Source organism: Plectrocnemia conspersa, unplaced genomic scaffold (assembly GCF_051122295.1).
Source record: "Plectrocnemia conspersa isolate PC_06_02 unplaced genomic scaffold, ASM5112229v1 ptg000006l, whole genome shotgun sequence".
In the NCBI taxonomy this organism is placed as follows: Eukaryota; Metazoa; Arthropoda; class Insecta; order Trichoptera; family Polycentropodidae; genus Plectrocnemia; species Plectrocnemia conspersa.
The window spans coordinates 4667888-4686160 of record NW_028277170.1 but is presented as its reverse complement, the minus strand read 5'-3'; the positions used below and the strand labels follow the sequence as shown (position 1 = coordinate 4686160).

The window sequence follows — 18273 nt, the reverse complement described above, 5'->3', positions numbered from 1 at the left end:
GTTAAAAAATGGAGACGACATAGTAACCTCGAACATACAAAAAACTGAGGTATTAGCTAATGCATTCTCTACATCCTATGTGCTAACGCAAAATTATACGCATCTAAAAACCCAGAGTAAAGTTGATCGTTCAATTCAAAGACTTGATAAAACTAGAATAGATAAGAAAACTATTAACGAAATTACCCCGTTCGAAATTTATAACATTGCAAAATCACTTAAAAATAATAAAGCTCCGGGAATTGACCGATTAGATAACATCTTAATAAAAAACTTTCCATTTAAATGCTTTCATTTCCTAACTAACATATTTAACTTTTGCTTATCTATTGGGTATTTTCCAGGTATTTGGAAAGTTGCAAAAATAATTCCGATAAAAAAACCCGGTAAAGCTGATAGCATCCCGTTAAATTACCGACCGATTAGCTTACTACCGTCCCTAAGTAAATTATTTGAAAAGATTATCTTATCACGTTTAAAAGAGTGTCTAAATAGTAAAATCATTGACGAACAATTTGGCTTCCGCGAAGGACACTCAACAACGCATCAACTTAATAGACTCACGGAGCACATTTCTGCGAATTTTAACAGGAAAAAAAGCACAGGATTTTTAATGTTAGACGTAGAGAAGGCATTTGATACTGTGTGGCATGAAGGGCTAGTATACAAACTAGATAAGTACAAAACCCCACACTATCTGATACAAATTATCCGATCATACCTCCAAGATCGAAGCTATGTCGTCTCCTTAAATAACGATAATTCGACACCGCGTAAAATACCAGCCGGGGTTCCTCAGGGGAGCATACTTGGGCCGTATCTTTATATAATATATACAAACGATATTCCAATTTTAAAAAACACCAGTCTCTCTATTTACGCGGACGATACGGCCGTTTTAACTAGTTCATATGGTCTTAAACCAATAGCAACAAAACTACAAAAATCTTTGCATAACTTAAATAAACATTTAAAAAAGTGGAAAATAAAAATAAACGATGATAAAACTGAGGCAATCATTTTTACGATGCGCCGGCAACCGTTGCCTCCGCCTTTAAAAACCGAGCAGGGCAAAAACATTGAATGGAAAACGAGTGTTAGGTATCTGGGTCTTCACTTAGATTCTAAATTAAAATATACAAAGCATATAAAAGAAGTACGGTCTAAAGGGCTTGCCGCCATTTCAGCTCTGAGACCCATTTTTAACAGAAAAAGCGCGTTGACGATTAAAAACAAAATTTTATTATATAAACAATTAATACGACCGATATTAACATACGCTTGCCCAGTGTGGAGTAATACGTGTAAAAATAATTTTAATAAGTTACAAGTAATTCAAAATAAAGCTGTAAAAATAATTTATAACACCCCATATTATACTAATTTAAAGAAACTCCACACTCGATATTCTATACCTACAATTAAAAATCACATTATTACTAATACGATAAATTATTACAAAAATATCTCGCGTGAACATAATAATAAATTAATTGCAAAAATTGGTAACTATGACAAAGTCACACTAAATTTCAAGTATAAACATAAAATGCCTAAACACATAATGCTTTGATAGCAAATCTGTAACCACGACTTCAATAGCCCCAGTTCGTAAGTGTTATTTTTAATTATGTATCTTACATTTTATTTATTTTATTTTCTTTTTCTTATTGTATAAAGGTTTTAGTATTTTCTCCTTAAATTTTACTTATTAAATATTGCATATTGTTGCCTCTATTTTTATTTATACTATTGTAATTTCGCTTGTAAACATGATAATGGCTAAAAGCCAGAAACATGTAATTTATAACTTGTATAAAACTAAATTATTTTTGAAATAAACATTAAAAAAAAAAAAAAAAAAAAAAAGCAATATAGCAATCTAAAACACATAGCACACGAAAAACAATATGCAGATTAAAGGGATGCAAAAGGAAGTAGTATCCTAATAAATCAATATATTTACCATCATGAAGATATTAAAATTCAAACAGAACGTGTATGTTATGTTTGAATTTTTGATAGTGAGCATCACAATAATAGTTAACATCACAAATTTTTGATAGTTAACATCACAATGATAACTATCAAAACAAAGATATACCCCATTATAATTGCGAACATATACTGCCCTTCCAAGTATAAGATAGAAGAACCTGAGTATTCAGAAATAATAAAACAACTTGGAAACCGGAGATTTCAATGCGAAACATACCTGATGGGTGTCAAGGTTGATCACTAACAAAGGCACGAACTCATTAAAGCTATCCGTTTAAATGACTGTGAGATCCTTTCAACAGGCAAACCCACATACTGGCCAAAGGATCTCAACAAAAACCTAAGCTAATTGACTTCTTTATTATCAAAAACATATCAGTCAACGTCATAAAAATAGAAAGAGATAATAAACAAAGTGCTGATCATACTCTCATTGTACTCACGCTTATCGAAAATATCATATACATACAAAAATAACAAAATCCGTTTTAAATTAACAAGAAAACAGACTGAACAAGTTTCAAGATTGAACTATCGTAAGAAATCGTTTTAAACACACCAATCGAAACATCGGAGCAAATTGAAACCGAACTTAATAACTAGTCAATGATAATACAAAAGGTAGTGTAGAGTAATAAAGGTATGACTTAATCACTGGACAGGTCTCGAAGGAGCTACCAAGAAAATCTTTAGTACAGGTCACTAAATAATGCAGTATTTTGACCCAAATATGAACCATAACTAAGCCAGGAAAACAGCCGAACGTACTCACATCACTGCTACAAATGCTCTCCAAATTGTTCGAAAACGTATTCTCAAAATAGAAAAAATAAAGTTAATAGCCAAATATTAATTTGGGTTCAGGCAAAACCATTCAACAATCGATCAAGTCCACCGAATAATTCGAGACATAGAACAAGCACTAGAAGAAAAGCAAGTCTCCCAAGCATTCGACGAGGTCTAGCATGACGGACTAAACCACAAAATTCGAAAAGACCTTCTGGTTTATCATGCATGTATATTAAAATCATACGTTGAAGATCGCTACTTTCAAATTAAACAAGAAGACAGCTATTCAGAAATTGCGAAGATCAACAATAGTGTACTTCAGGGAAGTATACTGAGCCCATTTCTCTATATGAGCTACCAGAAATTGCAACTAACACTACAGCAACATTTACCGATGACAAACAATGAATAGTCACAATAAATAATAAACACCTCAATCCCTAAAATTCAAAAATGGACCGCTAAATAAGCTAAAATCAGTACACGTAGGGTTTATCCCAAAAATAACATCATTTCATATTCCAATAAAGCGAAATGCTTTGGAATGACATTAGATGCACGCCTCTGCTGGAAAGTGCATGTCAAGAAAAGCGTGAAAAGCTAAGCATTTAATTCAGAAAAATGTACTGGCTTATGCAAACACTCGCCGATGTATGTCGAAAACAAGTCCTTAAGCCGGTGTGGACTTATGTCGTCCAGCTGTGCCAACAAAACTTATTGAGAGGTGATTCAAAGATTCCAAAACAGTATTTAGATGCATTGCTACATTAGAAACACTGATCTCCACCGTGATATGTAAGTAAGGCAATACAAAAAACAGCAACAGCCTATCAAGCGTCATGTCAACGAAGAGAAGTCCGTCTCCTCGTCGTTGAAAACCGAACAAGAAAACTCACGAGGGGGAAGTCACATGAACTTTTTCGGTGATAAATTTTTGCGACCCAAAGAAAAGTTTCATAATATAAAAATATTACGTATTAACTGCGTTGACAGTTAAAGTGTAATAGGCAAAAAAAATAGAGTACAAACAATTTGGCTGAGACAATAGATACAGATTTAAATTTATTTATTCTCTCAGTACCTTCTGCATTACTTATTGACCGATCAGACTCGCTGCATCCGCATACAACATTCAATGCATGCACTCTATGTCACTTCGTTTCGGTGGTAATCCCGTTGCTAACCTGCCGTAAAATCAGTCCCCAGTTGGCACCGTGTTCGACTTGGTTGTATTCACATCGGTTACGCCGAAACCGACCCGTTTTATACGTCGCCACTTGTTGCGAACCTCGAGTGAATATTTGGCATGGGTTAGTCTTCAGCATAGGCGCATAATAATAATCGCGTAGAGCCATACAAAGAGGGCCTCGAACTGAAGCGATGCCAAGCGAACAGAATTAGTGGCCGACGATAAAATAACTCATATTTTCATATGTATTTTAAACAACTTAGTAATCAAAGAAGTGTTACTTAAAGAGCTGTTGGTAATTTGCGAGGTTTTGTTGTTGTTGTTGGCTGCAATTCTGGTGATAAAGCGTGTAGCGTTTCACTTACATTGTGTTATAAAATACATTGTTGAAAAATAGTTTTTGTATTTGACTTTTGATGTGTTTTTTTAATATACTGTATGCTTGTTAGTAGCAAAAAAAATCGTATCACATTTGACATGTTAAATGATTCAACTTTTTGATATTACATTAAGTATGCTCTGTTTTATTTATTTATTTATTTATTTATTTATTTATTAAAATTATAACCATCGTGACCTGACAGGCAAACCTAATAAGTCACGATAATCAAAAGTACTAATACATCATAATACATACAAATATAAACAAGACAAAACAACAGACACAAATCACCTCAACAGGTGTGCATTGTCCCATACGAACTGAACCAAAACTCCATATGTGCAAGAGAAAATGTCAATATTACTATGGACAGAATTGAGCAGATAAATAGCCTTGGCCAGAGAAGAGTTGGCAAGTGCTCCAGTTCTACACTTAACAGGCAAGAATAGTGGACGCGACCGAGAACTATATCCACCTTCAGGAGCCCACATTTGAAGCTGCTCGAGCACTGAAGGATTGTCTACGATGCCCTTGAGCAATTTCCAGAAGTGTTTAAGTACATAAACACTTCTACGAGTCGACAAAGAAACGTATCCCAGGGCTCCCAAAATAAAAGCACTGGGAAACAAGAACGGATAATACCCGTATTCCTTCAAGTATAAATATCGAAGAAATTTACGTTGTACTTTTTCCAGCTTCAATTCATTACATTGATTCATTACGCCTGGGATCCAAATGATGGAGCTAGTTTCTAGTATGTTGCGGACTAGAGTATCATAAAGAGTGCGCAATACTAAAGTATTCCTGAAGTAACGCGCATTTCTCAAGATAAAACCGAGCATTTTTAAGGATTTGCTATGAGTCTCTGCAATGTGCTGGCTAAATTTCCAACGTTCTTCGAAAGTCACTCCTAAATCCTTAGTTGAAGAAAACCTTTCCAGAAAATATCCGCCTAGATGGTATGAATATTTTGCCGGCGTTAATGACCTTGAAAATGAAATTGTGTGACATTTCTTTACACTGAAAGGCAATTGGTTATAGCAAGCCCATTTCCATATAGAGTTGAGATCCTCCTGTAGGTCGAGGGAATCAGAAATCGAATGCATTTTCTTGTAAATTTTCAAGTCATCTGCATATAATAAAAAATCTGAATGCTCTATTGCTGTTTCTATGTCATTAATGAACAATAAAAACAACAATGGACCTAAATTGGATCCTTGAGGTACTCCAGTAGGGGTCTTATATCGTTCTGAAAAGGAGTTATTATACTTGACGAATTGATATCTATTGGTCAAGTAATTTGAGAATAGATTTATGAGATCTTCAGAAAACCCGAAATTAGATAACTTTTTTACAAGTAAAGCATGGTTAACTTTATCAAATGCACTTGTACACCAGAGTCCAATGATTTTGAAACATAGTTAGACAAAACCATTAGATTAGTGACAGTGGATCGAGATTGCCATGTTGTTGGTCGAGAAGCATACACCGGCAATGATTAAAAATGTATTTATGCAAAACAATTTCAAATAATTTTGCAGGTGATGAGATAAAAGCTATTGGCCTGTAATTGTCAATCTGAGATTTGGGACCTTTTTTATGAATCGGAGTGACTTTAGAACATTTCCACAATTCTGGAAAACAAGAGGATCTCAAAATTAAATTAAATATAAATTTTAGAGGCTGTAAAATACCAGACTTGCATCCTTTCAGAATGTAGTCTGGAATAAAATCTGGTCCCGAGGTAAAAATAGACTTTAGTCTGCTAAATCCATATTCCATATCAACCAAACTAAAGGTTTTGATTGATAACAAAGATGACCATGAACGATGAGTCTCATCGTAATTAGAATTTAACTCTAAATGTGACCCATCATTATGGTATACGGTTTGAAAATACCTAGCAAATCATGTGTTTACATAAATAGTATGTAGATTCCCTAACAGAGTCAAAAAATAATATGCCAGATCTGTCATACATATGCTACCTACAATAGAAACATCTGTGCTTTTTAATATTGCATATTTTTATTATTTTATATAGTAACATGACCCTATTATTAAATAATTAATTAACATGATTTACTACATATTAAAATATATACATACGTACACACGAAAATGAAAATTACTAATATTTTTTAGAAAAGACTTATACGGTCTGAACAAAACATAGAATATATATTTTTACTAAATCATAAAATATTTGTTTGATTGTTTGATTTTTTTATTCAAGAACTTGTGAGAGTTACCCGATATCATAAAACATTTTGGCTTAAGCCGGTAATTTTAACATCACTACTGATAAATGTTTATCGTTGATTTTGCCCTTTATGTGATATTCTTGGAAATTACTGTGAGAACAAACTTTCGGAATTTCCGAAAATTGCATATTTTACAGTTATCGATTTTAAGCTATATAAGAGTAGTTCTAATAACCCAGATCTAGCGCAGAGTGTCCTTGTGATACCTGCTTTTAGGAAAGCATTTATTATTCCTGTAGAATATTTAAAATATGAATTCAGTCAATCACAATTTTAACGTTTTTTTTTTTAATTGATTCTGGATCAGAACAAGTCTACCCAATGAGAATCTTAATTTTTGATCGTCAAATGTATGCAATGTGGAGCCAAAGCATGAAAGAATTATTTGAATGGCACATTTTTACTTTCACCCCCTTTATTTTCTTAATTTTTGTCATTTTGGCTAGAAAGGATGGAGGCTTTGTTTTCCCTGCTTTATTTTGTTTATTACCTAATAAGACTCTTAAAACGTTTATAAAATCATTTTATATGAAAAATAAAATGTTTTTTTAATCTGGTACAAAATCTTCGAAAGCATTTAGATTCATGTAATCTTTTGCCCAGGTACTATTACGATTCGCTTTAAATCCAAAAATGATTACTTCACTTGCTTTCGTTTCAGAACAAGATATAATACATGCTTTTTTTGAACTTGAGAATCATTTTAAATGGTTTATGAACGCCTATATAGGTCGCCTAGGAAATAATAGAAGTAAGGCTCCACCGATTATTCCATCCAACGTTTGGTCTGTTTATCATAGAACATTAAACGGAAGCGATAAGACCAATAATTTTGCCGAGGCAAGTTATCGGAAACTGCAATTGAGCTTTTGTAGCAGTTCAAGTCATCTAAATTTATAGATTTTTATCAATTGTCGTTGTTGATGAATGCTGATTATGAGAGAACTATAGTAGGTTTTGAACATCAGCGCAAATAAGACGTTACGAATAGGGCATTCGAACCAGGCATAACCGGGTACCCGGGTACCCGCTGTGTTTTTCATGGAACCGAAAACCGGGTAATTTTTCACGGGTATCCGGTTAATTTCATTTAAATATTTTTTTCCATTACTTCAAATTAAATGGAAGAGCCAAATCGGCGTTCTTAAACGACTAACGTCTTTGAACGACAAAAAAAGGGACAGCACTTAGCGGCCTATAGATTTCGAGATAAGCGAATGCATAGATAAGGATTATTTTGAAAGGATGCAGTTGTAAATAAAAATAAATTTTAATGCGTTGTAGGGTGAAAATATAACACATTAGATTCGTTAGTGTTTTTAAAATACAACTTTTTACAAAAAGAACATCACTAAAATAAGCTTTGTTTCTCTACCTACATATAATACATATAATAAATACAATCATCTAATTTCTTTTATAATTTTAATAAAATTTATTTCCTCTGTATTTTTCACGTGCAATTAGTATTATTATTGCCAAATATGTGTTAAAATAAATATTTCGGTTTTGTACTGTTACAAGTATATGTATATATGTACCTAACGATGGAATGTAAAAATATTTTGATTAATAAGTACATAATATATTGATTTTATTTCAATACCTTATTTTTTTTTAAAATGATATTAATTATTAAAGTAAAATTAAATATATCATCTCATATTTAATTAAAGATTCAAATATAATAAAAATTAGACTCTTAACGGCTTACAACAATTACCCGGAACCGAACCGGGTACCCGGTTCTTTTTCGTGAAATACCCGTAGAACCGGGTAATGAATTTGGCCGGGTATTTGGATGCCCTAGTTACGAAGAAGCTGACCAAATAATTGGTATAAAGGTTTTGAGGTACAATAGAGAAAATTTCATACAAAATTTACGTGGTATTGCATTAATATAATTATAATATGAGTTAATAATTTTAAAATAAATTTGTTTTTCATTTATTATACTTTTTCGTTTTAATTTATATTTTACTAATATTTACAATAAAGCTAAGCGTGCAAGTTTTTTAAAAATTTTGTCACCCATATAACTGTCGCCAATTGACCGAAATCGCCCATTTGTCTTAAATAAGGCGTTTTAAATAAGGCGTTTTTACAGTGCAATCTATACTACCAATATACATAGCTTTATGCCTTCGAAAGTAAAGTTTAAAATTTTAGAGAACAGCAACTACATTTCATTATATTTGTTACTCTATTCTCAGTCTACATCGACACAGTCTGCAAAATTGCAGATATAATCTATAGATTTTAAATCAGAAATGTAATTAAAGAATTATTTAATCAAGTGTTTATAACTTAGATAAGTTTATAACAGCATAGTGAAATATTTATATACTGCGCTTCTCTTTTGAAGAGTACGTTTATTATATTATCTATGAAGCATACAAAAAATATGATTAAAATACTTTCTTTTTTAAACCAGGTATTGTTTCACTGCTCAGTAATTCACATTATGAATAATATGATATTGTTTTTTTTTTGTATGAAAAGCACGATTGTAATTGAGTCACCGGTAATATGGATTACACTGTAATTAAAAATAAATATTAAATTTAAATAACGCGGTTGGACACCCTTGATGTAGATGGAAATACATTATATAATTATTAATAATATATTTTTATAATAATAAATAAATATTGTGTTTGACGAGGGGTGTTATTATTACGCCCACATATGTAATGTATATTTTTATACATCTAAGGTTTATTTCATTGCACAATATGTTCAAATTTATGTAAAGCGTCCCAAATAAGATTGAAAGTAAACATTCTGCGTCTAGTGTAAATATCCTTTGTCTGGCCACGAAAGGCGATCCATTGTTTATGAAAAATTAAATTACAATAATATAATATTTTACTTTATTTATATTTTTTTCAATAAGGTAAAATATACATAAATATATTATCTGATATAAATATATAAAATTGTATAATGCTTTAATAGAACACAAACTTCAAGCAGTACACTATAGTTTGAAGCTTAAAAACAATAAGCGTAAAAAAATCAACTTGATTATTTTCATAAGACATATTGTAAATAACGCAAAAAAATACGTAAACATCATTAAAATTCTATATTTTTTATGTAGTTTTATTTTTTAAGTCATGCAATTATTAGATTTTGTTGATTCAAAGTTTTCAGATGTTTATATCTGTTGTAGCTTTATCAACATTGATGGTGACTAACAGAGAAAAATTGCAATTTTTTCGATTGCGTTACATGCGTTCCGCACGCCCACTTCTTCACACTCACTCTCATCACTTAGCACGTGACTGAGCGAAAGGGAATGTATCTCACCATACGCGCCTAGTATTAATGAGATTCAAACAAACAAAAAATCCAATAAAAACTGTTTTTTGTAGGGCAAATGTTTGGGTGTATTAATCTTGCAAGAGTTAATCTATTGTAAGATAATAATCCAGCACCAGCTAAATCTGTTATGACGCAAAAAGATATCAAATGGAGACCAGAGAATTGTTGCTCAAGATATCTTCTCTTATGTTTTCGAAAATATGTACGTCAGAACGCCACCGCAGAAGAATTGCTTATTTACTTATCACTTCAAAATATACTCGAATTTAAGCACTATCATGCCAAATCGATACAGGCGGCCCAGTTTCTACTCTAGACATAGACCGACGCGGCACCAGTCTTTCTACTTCGACTGTTACATTTGGTCCAGCAGTCCGTTATCTTGAGTCGATATGAGTTTTGAGACGACAAAGAGATTTTAAGACGCAACTTATCATACACATTTGTAGTTTTATGGTAAAAATAAAGTAATGTAAAATTACAATATAGGGCGATAGGCGTAACATTAATCAAATATTTTAAAAATATGCTTTAAATTGTAAAAAGATGCTTCAGTAACTGGAATGTTGAAAAGAATGTTCTTATGTTTTATTTAGCTATAAAATATTGTGCTATTGAGATATTTTATTTATTTAATAATCAATAGAGATGCAATACTTAAAAATGAATTAATTCAGGTGCTATACGTAAAAAAAGTATACGGTAAAAAGACACAACTTTTAATTATATAATATAATAATATTTTTAGCTGATATAAATTAATAAATATATGTATATATATAAATCGAACAAAATTGGACGTGCTTCTAAAAATCAGAAAGTAATTTTAAATTATCATATCTGTGTAGCAAAAAACTTATTTGCATAAAGCGAGATCTGACTTTTGAAGAAAAAAACAAGCATAATTGGCAGTGACTCACGCATATATTTTTTCGGGCTAAGAAATCAGTTTTGTGTGTTTATCCGAGTCCGTAGCCTAGAATGAAATATATTCCCGTTTTGTTTTGTTTATTGGCTCGGACCTGGAAAGAGAGATGGGGCGAATTAACCCTCAACTTCCCGAAAGTCTTCCCGGGGGAAGAGTATCCTTCAAGGCTCTCCTGGTATACTCTTATCTTTTATCATGTATGCGTGAGTGTGTGTGTAGATTAGATTTAATTGGGCCGTGTTTCAAGTCAGATTTTCTGCTGAATTTGATTAATGATCGCGATATGTGACTTTTAACCATTTACACAATTTTATTTTTTATAAAAAAAAATGTATTTAATATTAAATTTATATTGAACTGATTCTTTCAATCCGCAAAACGTTTGTGGAATCCTTATTTGATAAAGTTTTCACAAAAAAAATTATCATTTATCTCTATACAGGAGTCCTAACAATGACCTTTTAATCAGCCGTCACAAGTAAAAACAGAAAATCAATAGGCGTACGCCACAGCATCCACTTTTTATCCAAAAAACACGCACACGAAACTAATACAATCGTATTGTAGAAGTTGACAACAAGGTACTGTTGTATTATATATTATTATTTTTTATATATTTTATGCGAAATGCGCTGAAATATTTATATTTGTTGCCGGCTGTGATCCATACAAAAAACCTTGAAACAAGCATTACCGCTTCACGAACAAGCGAGACAACGAAATATCTCAGCATTGATTGAATTATCGTGCAAGTTAACTTTTAAAAAAAATTTTGAGAATGAATCATTGGATGTTTTTTGGATCAAAATGGGTGATACTTAGGAATATTCGGAATTGAATGAAAGTGCTATTAAAAAATTGCTGCTATTCCAAACAATCTATCTTCTCAAAAATGGTGTCAATAAAAACCAAAAATATAAATTTCATTCAATTAGAGGCACCTGTTCGAATTGCATCATCTACAAGTATGCCTATTATGACATAATGATAAAATAATAGCTGACGTGTAAAGAGGATATTGATTGATTTTATACAAAAAAAAATTGATTGTTTGCTTAATATTTTTATAAATATATGACTTTACAAATTCAGTATTTTTACTTAACTTAATTTATATTTTTAAATTTAAATAATTGTATTTTTAAACATATAATTTTTGTATAAATATATCACTAAATAAAAAAAATATACGTGTAATATTATTAACGGCCTCTGCATAACGATAATAGCCGTTATTGCAACGCAGGTAGAAACAAAAACAGCACACAATCGTATTTTCGTGCAAAGTATACGACTTTCTTTTTGTGTGCAGAAAATTAGAAGCTGTGACATGCGCTGCAATAAAGGCAAATTGAAGGCCAATTGCATTAGTTTTGCGCTGCACTATCAAATTGTCTCTGTTAGTAAAAATATTTTCAGTGCCCCACGTTGGATGATCGTCCGATAATTACAAAGGTTAATTTAAATACTACACTTATTCGATAGGCCAATATATTTTTTTATAGACAAGTTTTCTTTGTAATTTATTATTACAAGTCATGATCCAATATACAAACAATTATTATACTATATATTATATTATATATTATATATTTTTTTTAATCAATGACATTTATAGTGGTAGGTACTGTTCATTTTTGAAAAAAATATATGAGAGATGTTTAACGTTTTTCCACATAATTTCATTTTGTACTCTTTATATAGTCAAAACGTTTTCAAAGAATCGTCTGTCGATCTTTTATTTTAAAGCTAACGGTAATATTAAAGATTTTGAAAACCCACGCATAAGATCAAAGTCAAAATATATTTAATAATTCTGACACTTTTATGTTTAGTTACACGTGTTTATTTACAAGACTAGACGTGCCATATAAATATTTATACACTACATGTCGATTTAACTCTCGATGCGAAATTAAGTTGTTGAATCAGATGTAACAACTCTCGAAACTCGTGCCAAAGGTAAATCTTTTTGATTTTTTTTCTTCTAACAAACAAAACTTGACCTCAAATTTATGTTTATTTGGAGCGATGATAAAGTTGGTCTAAAAATATTTATCTAAGCGTAAACTATGCAAGTTTTTGCTTCAAATATTATTTACTTTTATTTAAATATTGTATATGCATTAATAAAATTGTTAGTGATTGTAATGAATGATATCATTTTTACATTATTTACTTTTTTGGCTATTTCACAAATGATTTTTAAATATATAGGAATTCAGTGAGTCATATTTAAATGATCATATACGAGCACGATAGCAGTTATATTATTCAGTGACTACCAAAGACTTGCATTTGAATAACATTAAAAACCCCAGTGTTTTTTTTTTAATAACTATTGTGTCTGAGAGTTAGAAATTAATAATTTTTACATAATTATAAATCCGTTCGATCATCACAGATTGGATTTTTCTAGATCTCTTTAATTTTACGGATTAATATCGTCATGAATAATTAAAATAAAATCTAGCTAGGTCATCCTATTGATGTAATAATAGTTTAAAATTAATAAAAAAATCGTACATTCCACAAAATTGTCAGCACTTTATTGCTCTTTGTATATTTTAATAAAAACTGATTTATTTGTTTAGATCCATTAGAAATACATATTTGCAAGTGACTCTATTAAGCTTTTAATGCGTAATTGCGATAGATTTCAGTCTCACGCTCAATAGAATTAAGCTATTGTTTTATATGAATTGAGCTTTGGTCGAAATATGTATTATTATTTCATAGTTGCAGGAATCACAAACATCTCACACCTCTACCAAAATGCTATTCCATCCATATTTAGTGTTTATTTATTTATTTATTTATTTATTAAAATTATAACCATCGTGACCTGACAGGCAAACCTAATGCGTCACGATAGTCAAAAGTACTAATACATCATAATACATACAAATATAAACAAGACAAAACAACAGACACAAATCACCTCAACAGGTGTGCATTGTCCCATACGAATTGAACCAAAACTCCATAAGTGCAAGAGAAAATGTCAATATTACTATGGACAGAATTGAGCAGATAAATGGCCTTGGCCAGAGAAGAGTTGGCAAGTGCTCCAGCTCTACACTTAACAGGCAAGAATAGTGGACGCGACCGAGAACTATATCCACCTTCAGGAGCCCACATTTGAAGCTGCTCGAGCACTGAAGGATTGTCTACGATGCCCTTGAGCAATTTCCAGAAGTGTTTAATTACATAAACACTTCTGCGAGTCGACAAAGAAACGTATCCCAGGGCTCCCAAAATAAAAGCACTGGGAAACAAGAACGGATAATACCCGTATTCCTTCAAGTATAAATATCGAAGAAATTTACGTTGTACTTTTTCCAGCTTCAATTCATTACATTGATTCATTACGCCTGGGATCCAAATGATGGAGCTAGTTTCTAGTATGCTGCGGACTAGAGTATCATAAAGAGTGCGCAATACTAAAGTATTCCTGAAGTAACGCGCATTTCTCAAGATAAAACCGAGCATTTTTAAGGATTTGCTATGAGTCTCTGCAATGTGCTGGCTAAATTTCCAACGTTCTTCGAAAGTCACTCCTAAATCCTTAGTTGAAGAAAACCTTTCCAGAAAATATCCGCCTAGATGGTATGACGACCGTGGCACCTGCTGTTGTTCTAAATTTGAACTAAATCGATAAAATCCGAAAACGGTTTTTCTTCAAATTTAGCAATAAAATGTTATTGGACCATATAGCCACTAAAATAGTGCGATGGATATTCTGAAAGTGAATATACCAAATCGATTAATGCATTTAGTGAGCTTGGGAAGAGTTTTTTAGCACTAAGTTATTTTTAGGATTAGTATAAAAAAGGTGAATTTATATTATTTTATGTTATATTTATTCAATTTAATTTTAGATCTGATTAATTTATTGTATATTAGGATTCTATTATTTGTGTTGAGTATTGACTTAGAGGCCGCAATGGGGGCAAGCCTTTGGTGGGTTAAATAAATTTAAGCTTAGAGCTAATTCGTATATAAGAGTAGCGACTCGAGCAAACTTCTCATAAGGAAATCCAAAAATTCGTTATTTATTAAAAAAAAACATTTACTTCTGAGGTATGAGCGTATTAAGCGTAACAGATAGGAGCTTAATATTTATATAGTCTGTGAATCAAAGCGTATTGCCTTAGGTAGATATTTTATCGGAAGCCAAATGTTCCTTAAAAGTTTAATTTCACAAAGATTTTTTTAGCACCTAGGGGTTATTTTTTAAATATTTTATTAAATTTTAATAATAAACTAATGAGGCAATAAAACTTAGTAAGTCAACCCAGAAAGCCTCGAACATAACATTTCAAACGCGAATTTCCTTACTATTAAAAGTAGTTTTAATGAGGCTATATAAGTATGAAAATTTTAAATATGTCACAAAAAAACTTTTGAAATTCAAAGTCAGATCGGAAAGTCGAAAGAAAACTCTTTTTATTCTGTCTTCTAATGATCGCCACGGTAGATTCGGCGTAACTCCGCTTAGTGCAAGTTTGATTGAATTTTCGTATATCCAAATCAGTAGTGTTGTGTGTGAGTTGCGGGTGGAAGTTTTGTCTGAAATGCTGAGGTGACAGGATTCCAATTAAATAACATCGAGAAATTGGGAGTCAAACATACCTTCTACTCCTCGATCCTTTGACAGATGCAGATAATTTGGACCAAAACAAAAATATTTAACTAAATATATATCTACATTTTATGATTTCAATTAATTGACACGATATTAATCCGTGAGATTAGAAAAAACATGGAAATCACTTATTTGAATCTAATCTCACAAACACGATATAGCTTTGTGGGACTTAAGCCTAATGTTTTCAAAAATTGTTTAACCGATTCGTAAGCACACATTTAACATGAGCGTTGAAAATAATAATCACAGTGAATTGATTAATATTTTTTTTAAACAACATATATTGTTTTTATTTTTGTTACAGTGTGAGAGTGCATCTATTTTTAAAACGAAAAATGCTACGTTAAAAGAGTGACTTATCCGTTGCCTCGAATTGTGTATAAAAAATTCGAATTTCCAATTTACTGAATGACAACAAAGTTGACTTTAACAGCACAAAGACTACAGCTAAAAATATTCCAATGAACAAACGAGATGTCAGTAGCACGATATCAAAGTCTTGGCTTCCAGTTTTGGAGTATATACGAGTGAAAAAATCACTTATAATTGTCACTATATAGCCAATTATTTAATACGATTTTTAAAACCCATTAGAAGAAAACTGTACTTTTTATAAATATATATAGCTTCGTTAATTATTTTTACCTCTTAAAAATGTAATTTAAAAGTCTTTATCCACCCACTTATATATGCAAATTAATATTTCAATGCCTATATAAAAGGTTAATGTATTTTTCATTAATTAATCTTAATTATTATATTATTTATTATATAAAAAATAATTAATTTCCTGTTGTAAACTAAAACTAGTTATAAACCAGCAACTTGTACTTAATTTTAAAGTATGCATTTTCCAATTTTTATTAAGCATTTGTAAAAACAACTTGTTATGACTGCTAATTTTTAAGAAAAAATGTTTATTTCTTTAAGCCATAAATCATGTTATTATGGATGCATTTCAGTGAAGCGATAACTAACACAAACCAGTGATTGGTTTTAAGCACTTTGCTATTTACAAAAGATTTAATCGTACTTCTATTGAATATCTTAAATGCATATTTTTAATACTATGGCTATCAAACTATAACTCTGACAAAACTGTTTACAGAATATCTGCTGCGAATTTATATATGAAAAAAAATAATAAAATAATGTAGATATATGATCAGATAATTATTACAAAATAATATTGAATAAGTGAAAGACAAGTCATTTTTATAACTTCATATATCTACGATATATGGTATTAAACACGAGCAATACTAAGTTCATTTAACTCAATTGAAAACATAACAGATAAAGAAAAAAACTACAATATAAACCAGAGCTCTTTAATTTTTCAAATTCATGTATCAAAGATTACAACTGTTACGGAATCACTATATTATACTGCTAGTTGTCTTACGATATATGGTATTAAACACGAGCAATACTAAGTTCATTTAACTCAATTGAAAACATAACAGATAAAGAAAAAAACTACAATATAAACCAGAGCTCTTTAATTTTTCAAATTCATGTATCGAAGATTACAACTGTTACGGAATCACTATATTATACTGCTAGTTGTCTTGTCTGCCACTAAATTGTCATTAGGGATTTTTGGGATTTTCTGGTTTCATGTCATGCTTTAAGCCCTATTTCTACTCAACTATTGTATGGCCCACTTTTTGTCATAAAATATCTACTGTACTTTCCTTAATATCATACGTTACAATATGATTGAAAAATTGATATTTTTCCTGCTTAAAAAAAGAACCGCAAAACAAACTTTGTAATTGCTATTGTATATAGTGTGTACATATACAATTTTATATAAAATTAACATAAATACTATGAAATGACATTTTCCAGCAATCATACCATGTATTCTAAAATCCTAATCAAGTGTAAAATATATAATCTAGCTTAGCATGTTAATATTATATTTGATTCACCTCTAAACCTTGTTATTCTAGTAAACTGAAACAAGTTTTGACATGCTGTGTAAAGCTATAATTTTTTAAATTGGAACATATGGGTATACTGTAATTTTGCTTATTAATTCTAGCTTCCCTTAAATGTCGTGAAAAAATATATACAAAAAAATCGGCATACTTACCACTTTTCCCGACCGAAGGCGCGCCGATGACAGCCACCTTCACCTCCGAAAGTGATGACTTCTTCCTTCTGATGCCGCGCGATGTCATCTCGATTCGTCAGAGCTCATCTGTCTAGCACGACCAGCTCACCGCACTACTGCTGGACGTTTAATAATAACACGATCGTTGTGTTTACATGCCACTAAGGCGTCCTTGCCTGCCGAGCACTTATGGCGTCCCGACGCCAAAAGACCGCCGAAGCTATTACATACATCCAAACTGAATTAGAACACATGTATACACATGTACCACGATTGGCAAGTACATAAATATACGTATTTGTGAAGGCAGTAAAAAATCTGATCGATTATAGGGAATGTGCGGTGCCAGAACGGTGAGTTGCCAGACCACGTGTCGATTAATTACTGCTACGCCATTTCAAGATACATATTAAGAAATCAAATCAAAGCAACGAGATACAGATAAATAACATAACTTTTATTTATGATTGATATCGTATTCTAGCACATTATAGTGTAATCATAAAACAACCTCATTTTATATTTTAATATTTATAATAATTATAGTTAGTTTAAGAACTACAACAATTTTAAATTATAAAATATAAAATCTCATGGATAGAGTCAAAAATATAATTGTTCGA

General features: G+C 31.1%; 1 protein-coding gene across 4 annotated transcripts in view; it reads right to left on the bottom strand.

Moving 5' to 3' along the window:
- The window catches only part of LOC148234076 (ras-related and estrogen-regulated growth inhibitor), a 77297-nt gene that overhangs the window by 50973 nt on the left and 8051 nt on the right, over positions 1-18273 (bottom strand). For all 4 annotated transcript variants that reach the window (XM_088187484.1, XM_088187483.1, XM_088187482.1 and 1 more), the window contains exon 2: positions 17630-17870. In XM_088187484.1, coding sequence (XP_088043610.1) covers positions 17630-17717 — 88 coding nt within the window. In that variant the 5' untranslated portion in view covers positions 17718-17870. The remainder of the gene's footprint in view (positions 1-17629; positions 17871-18273) is intronic.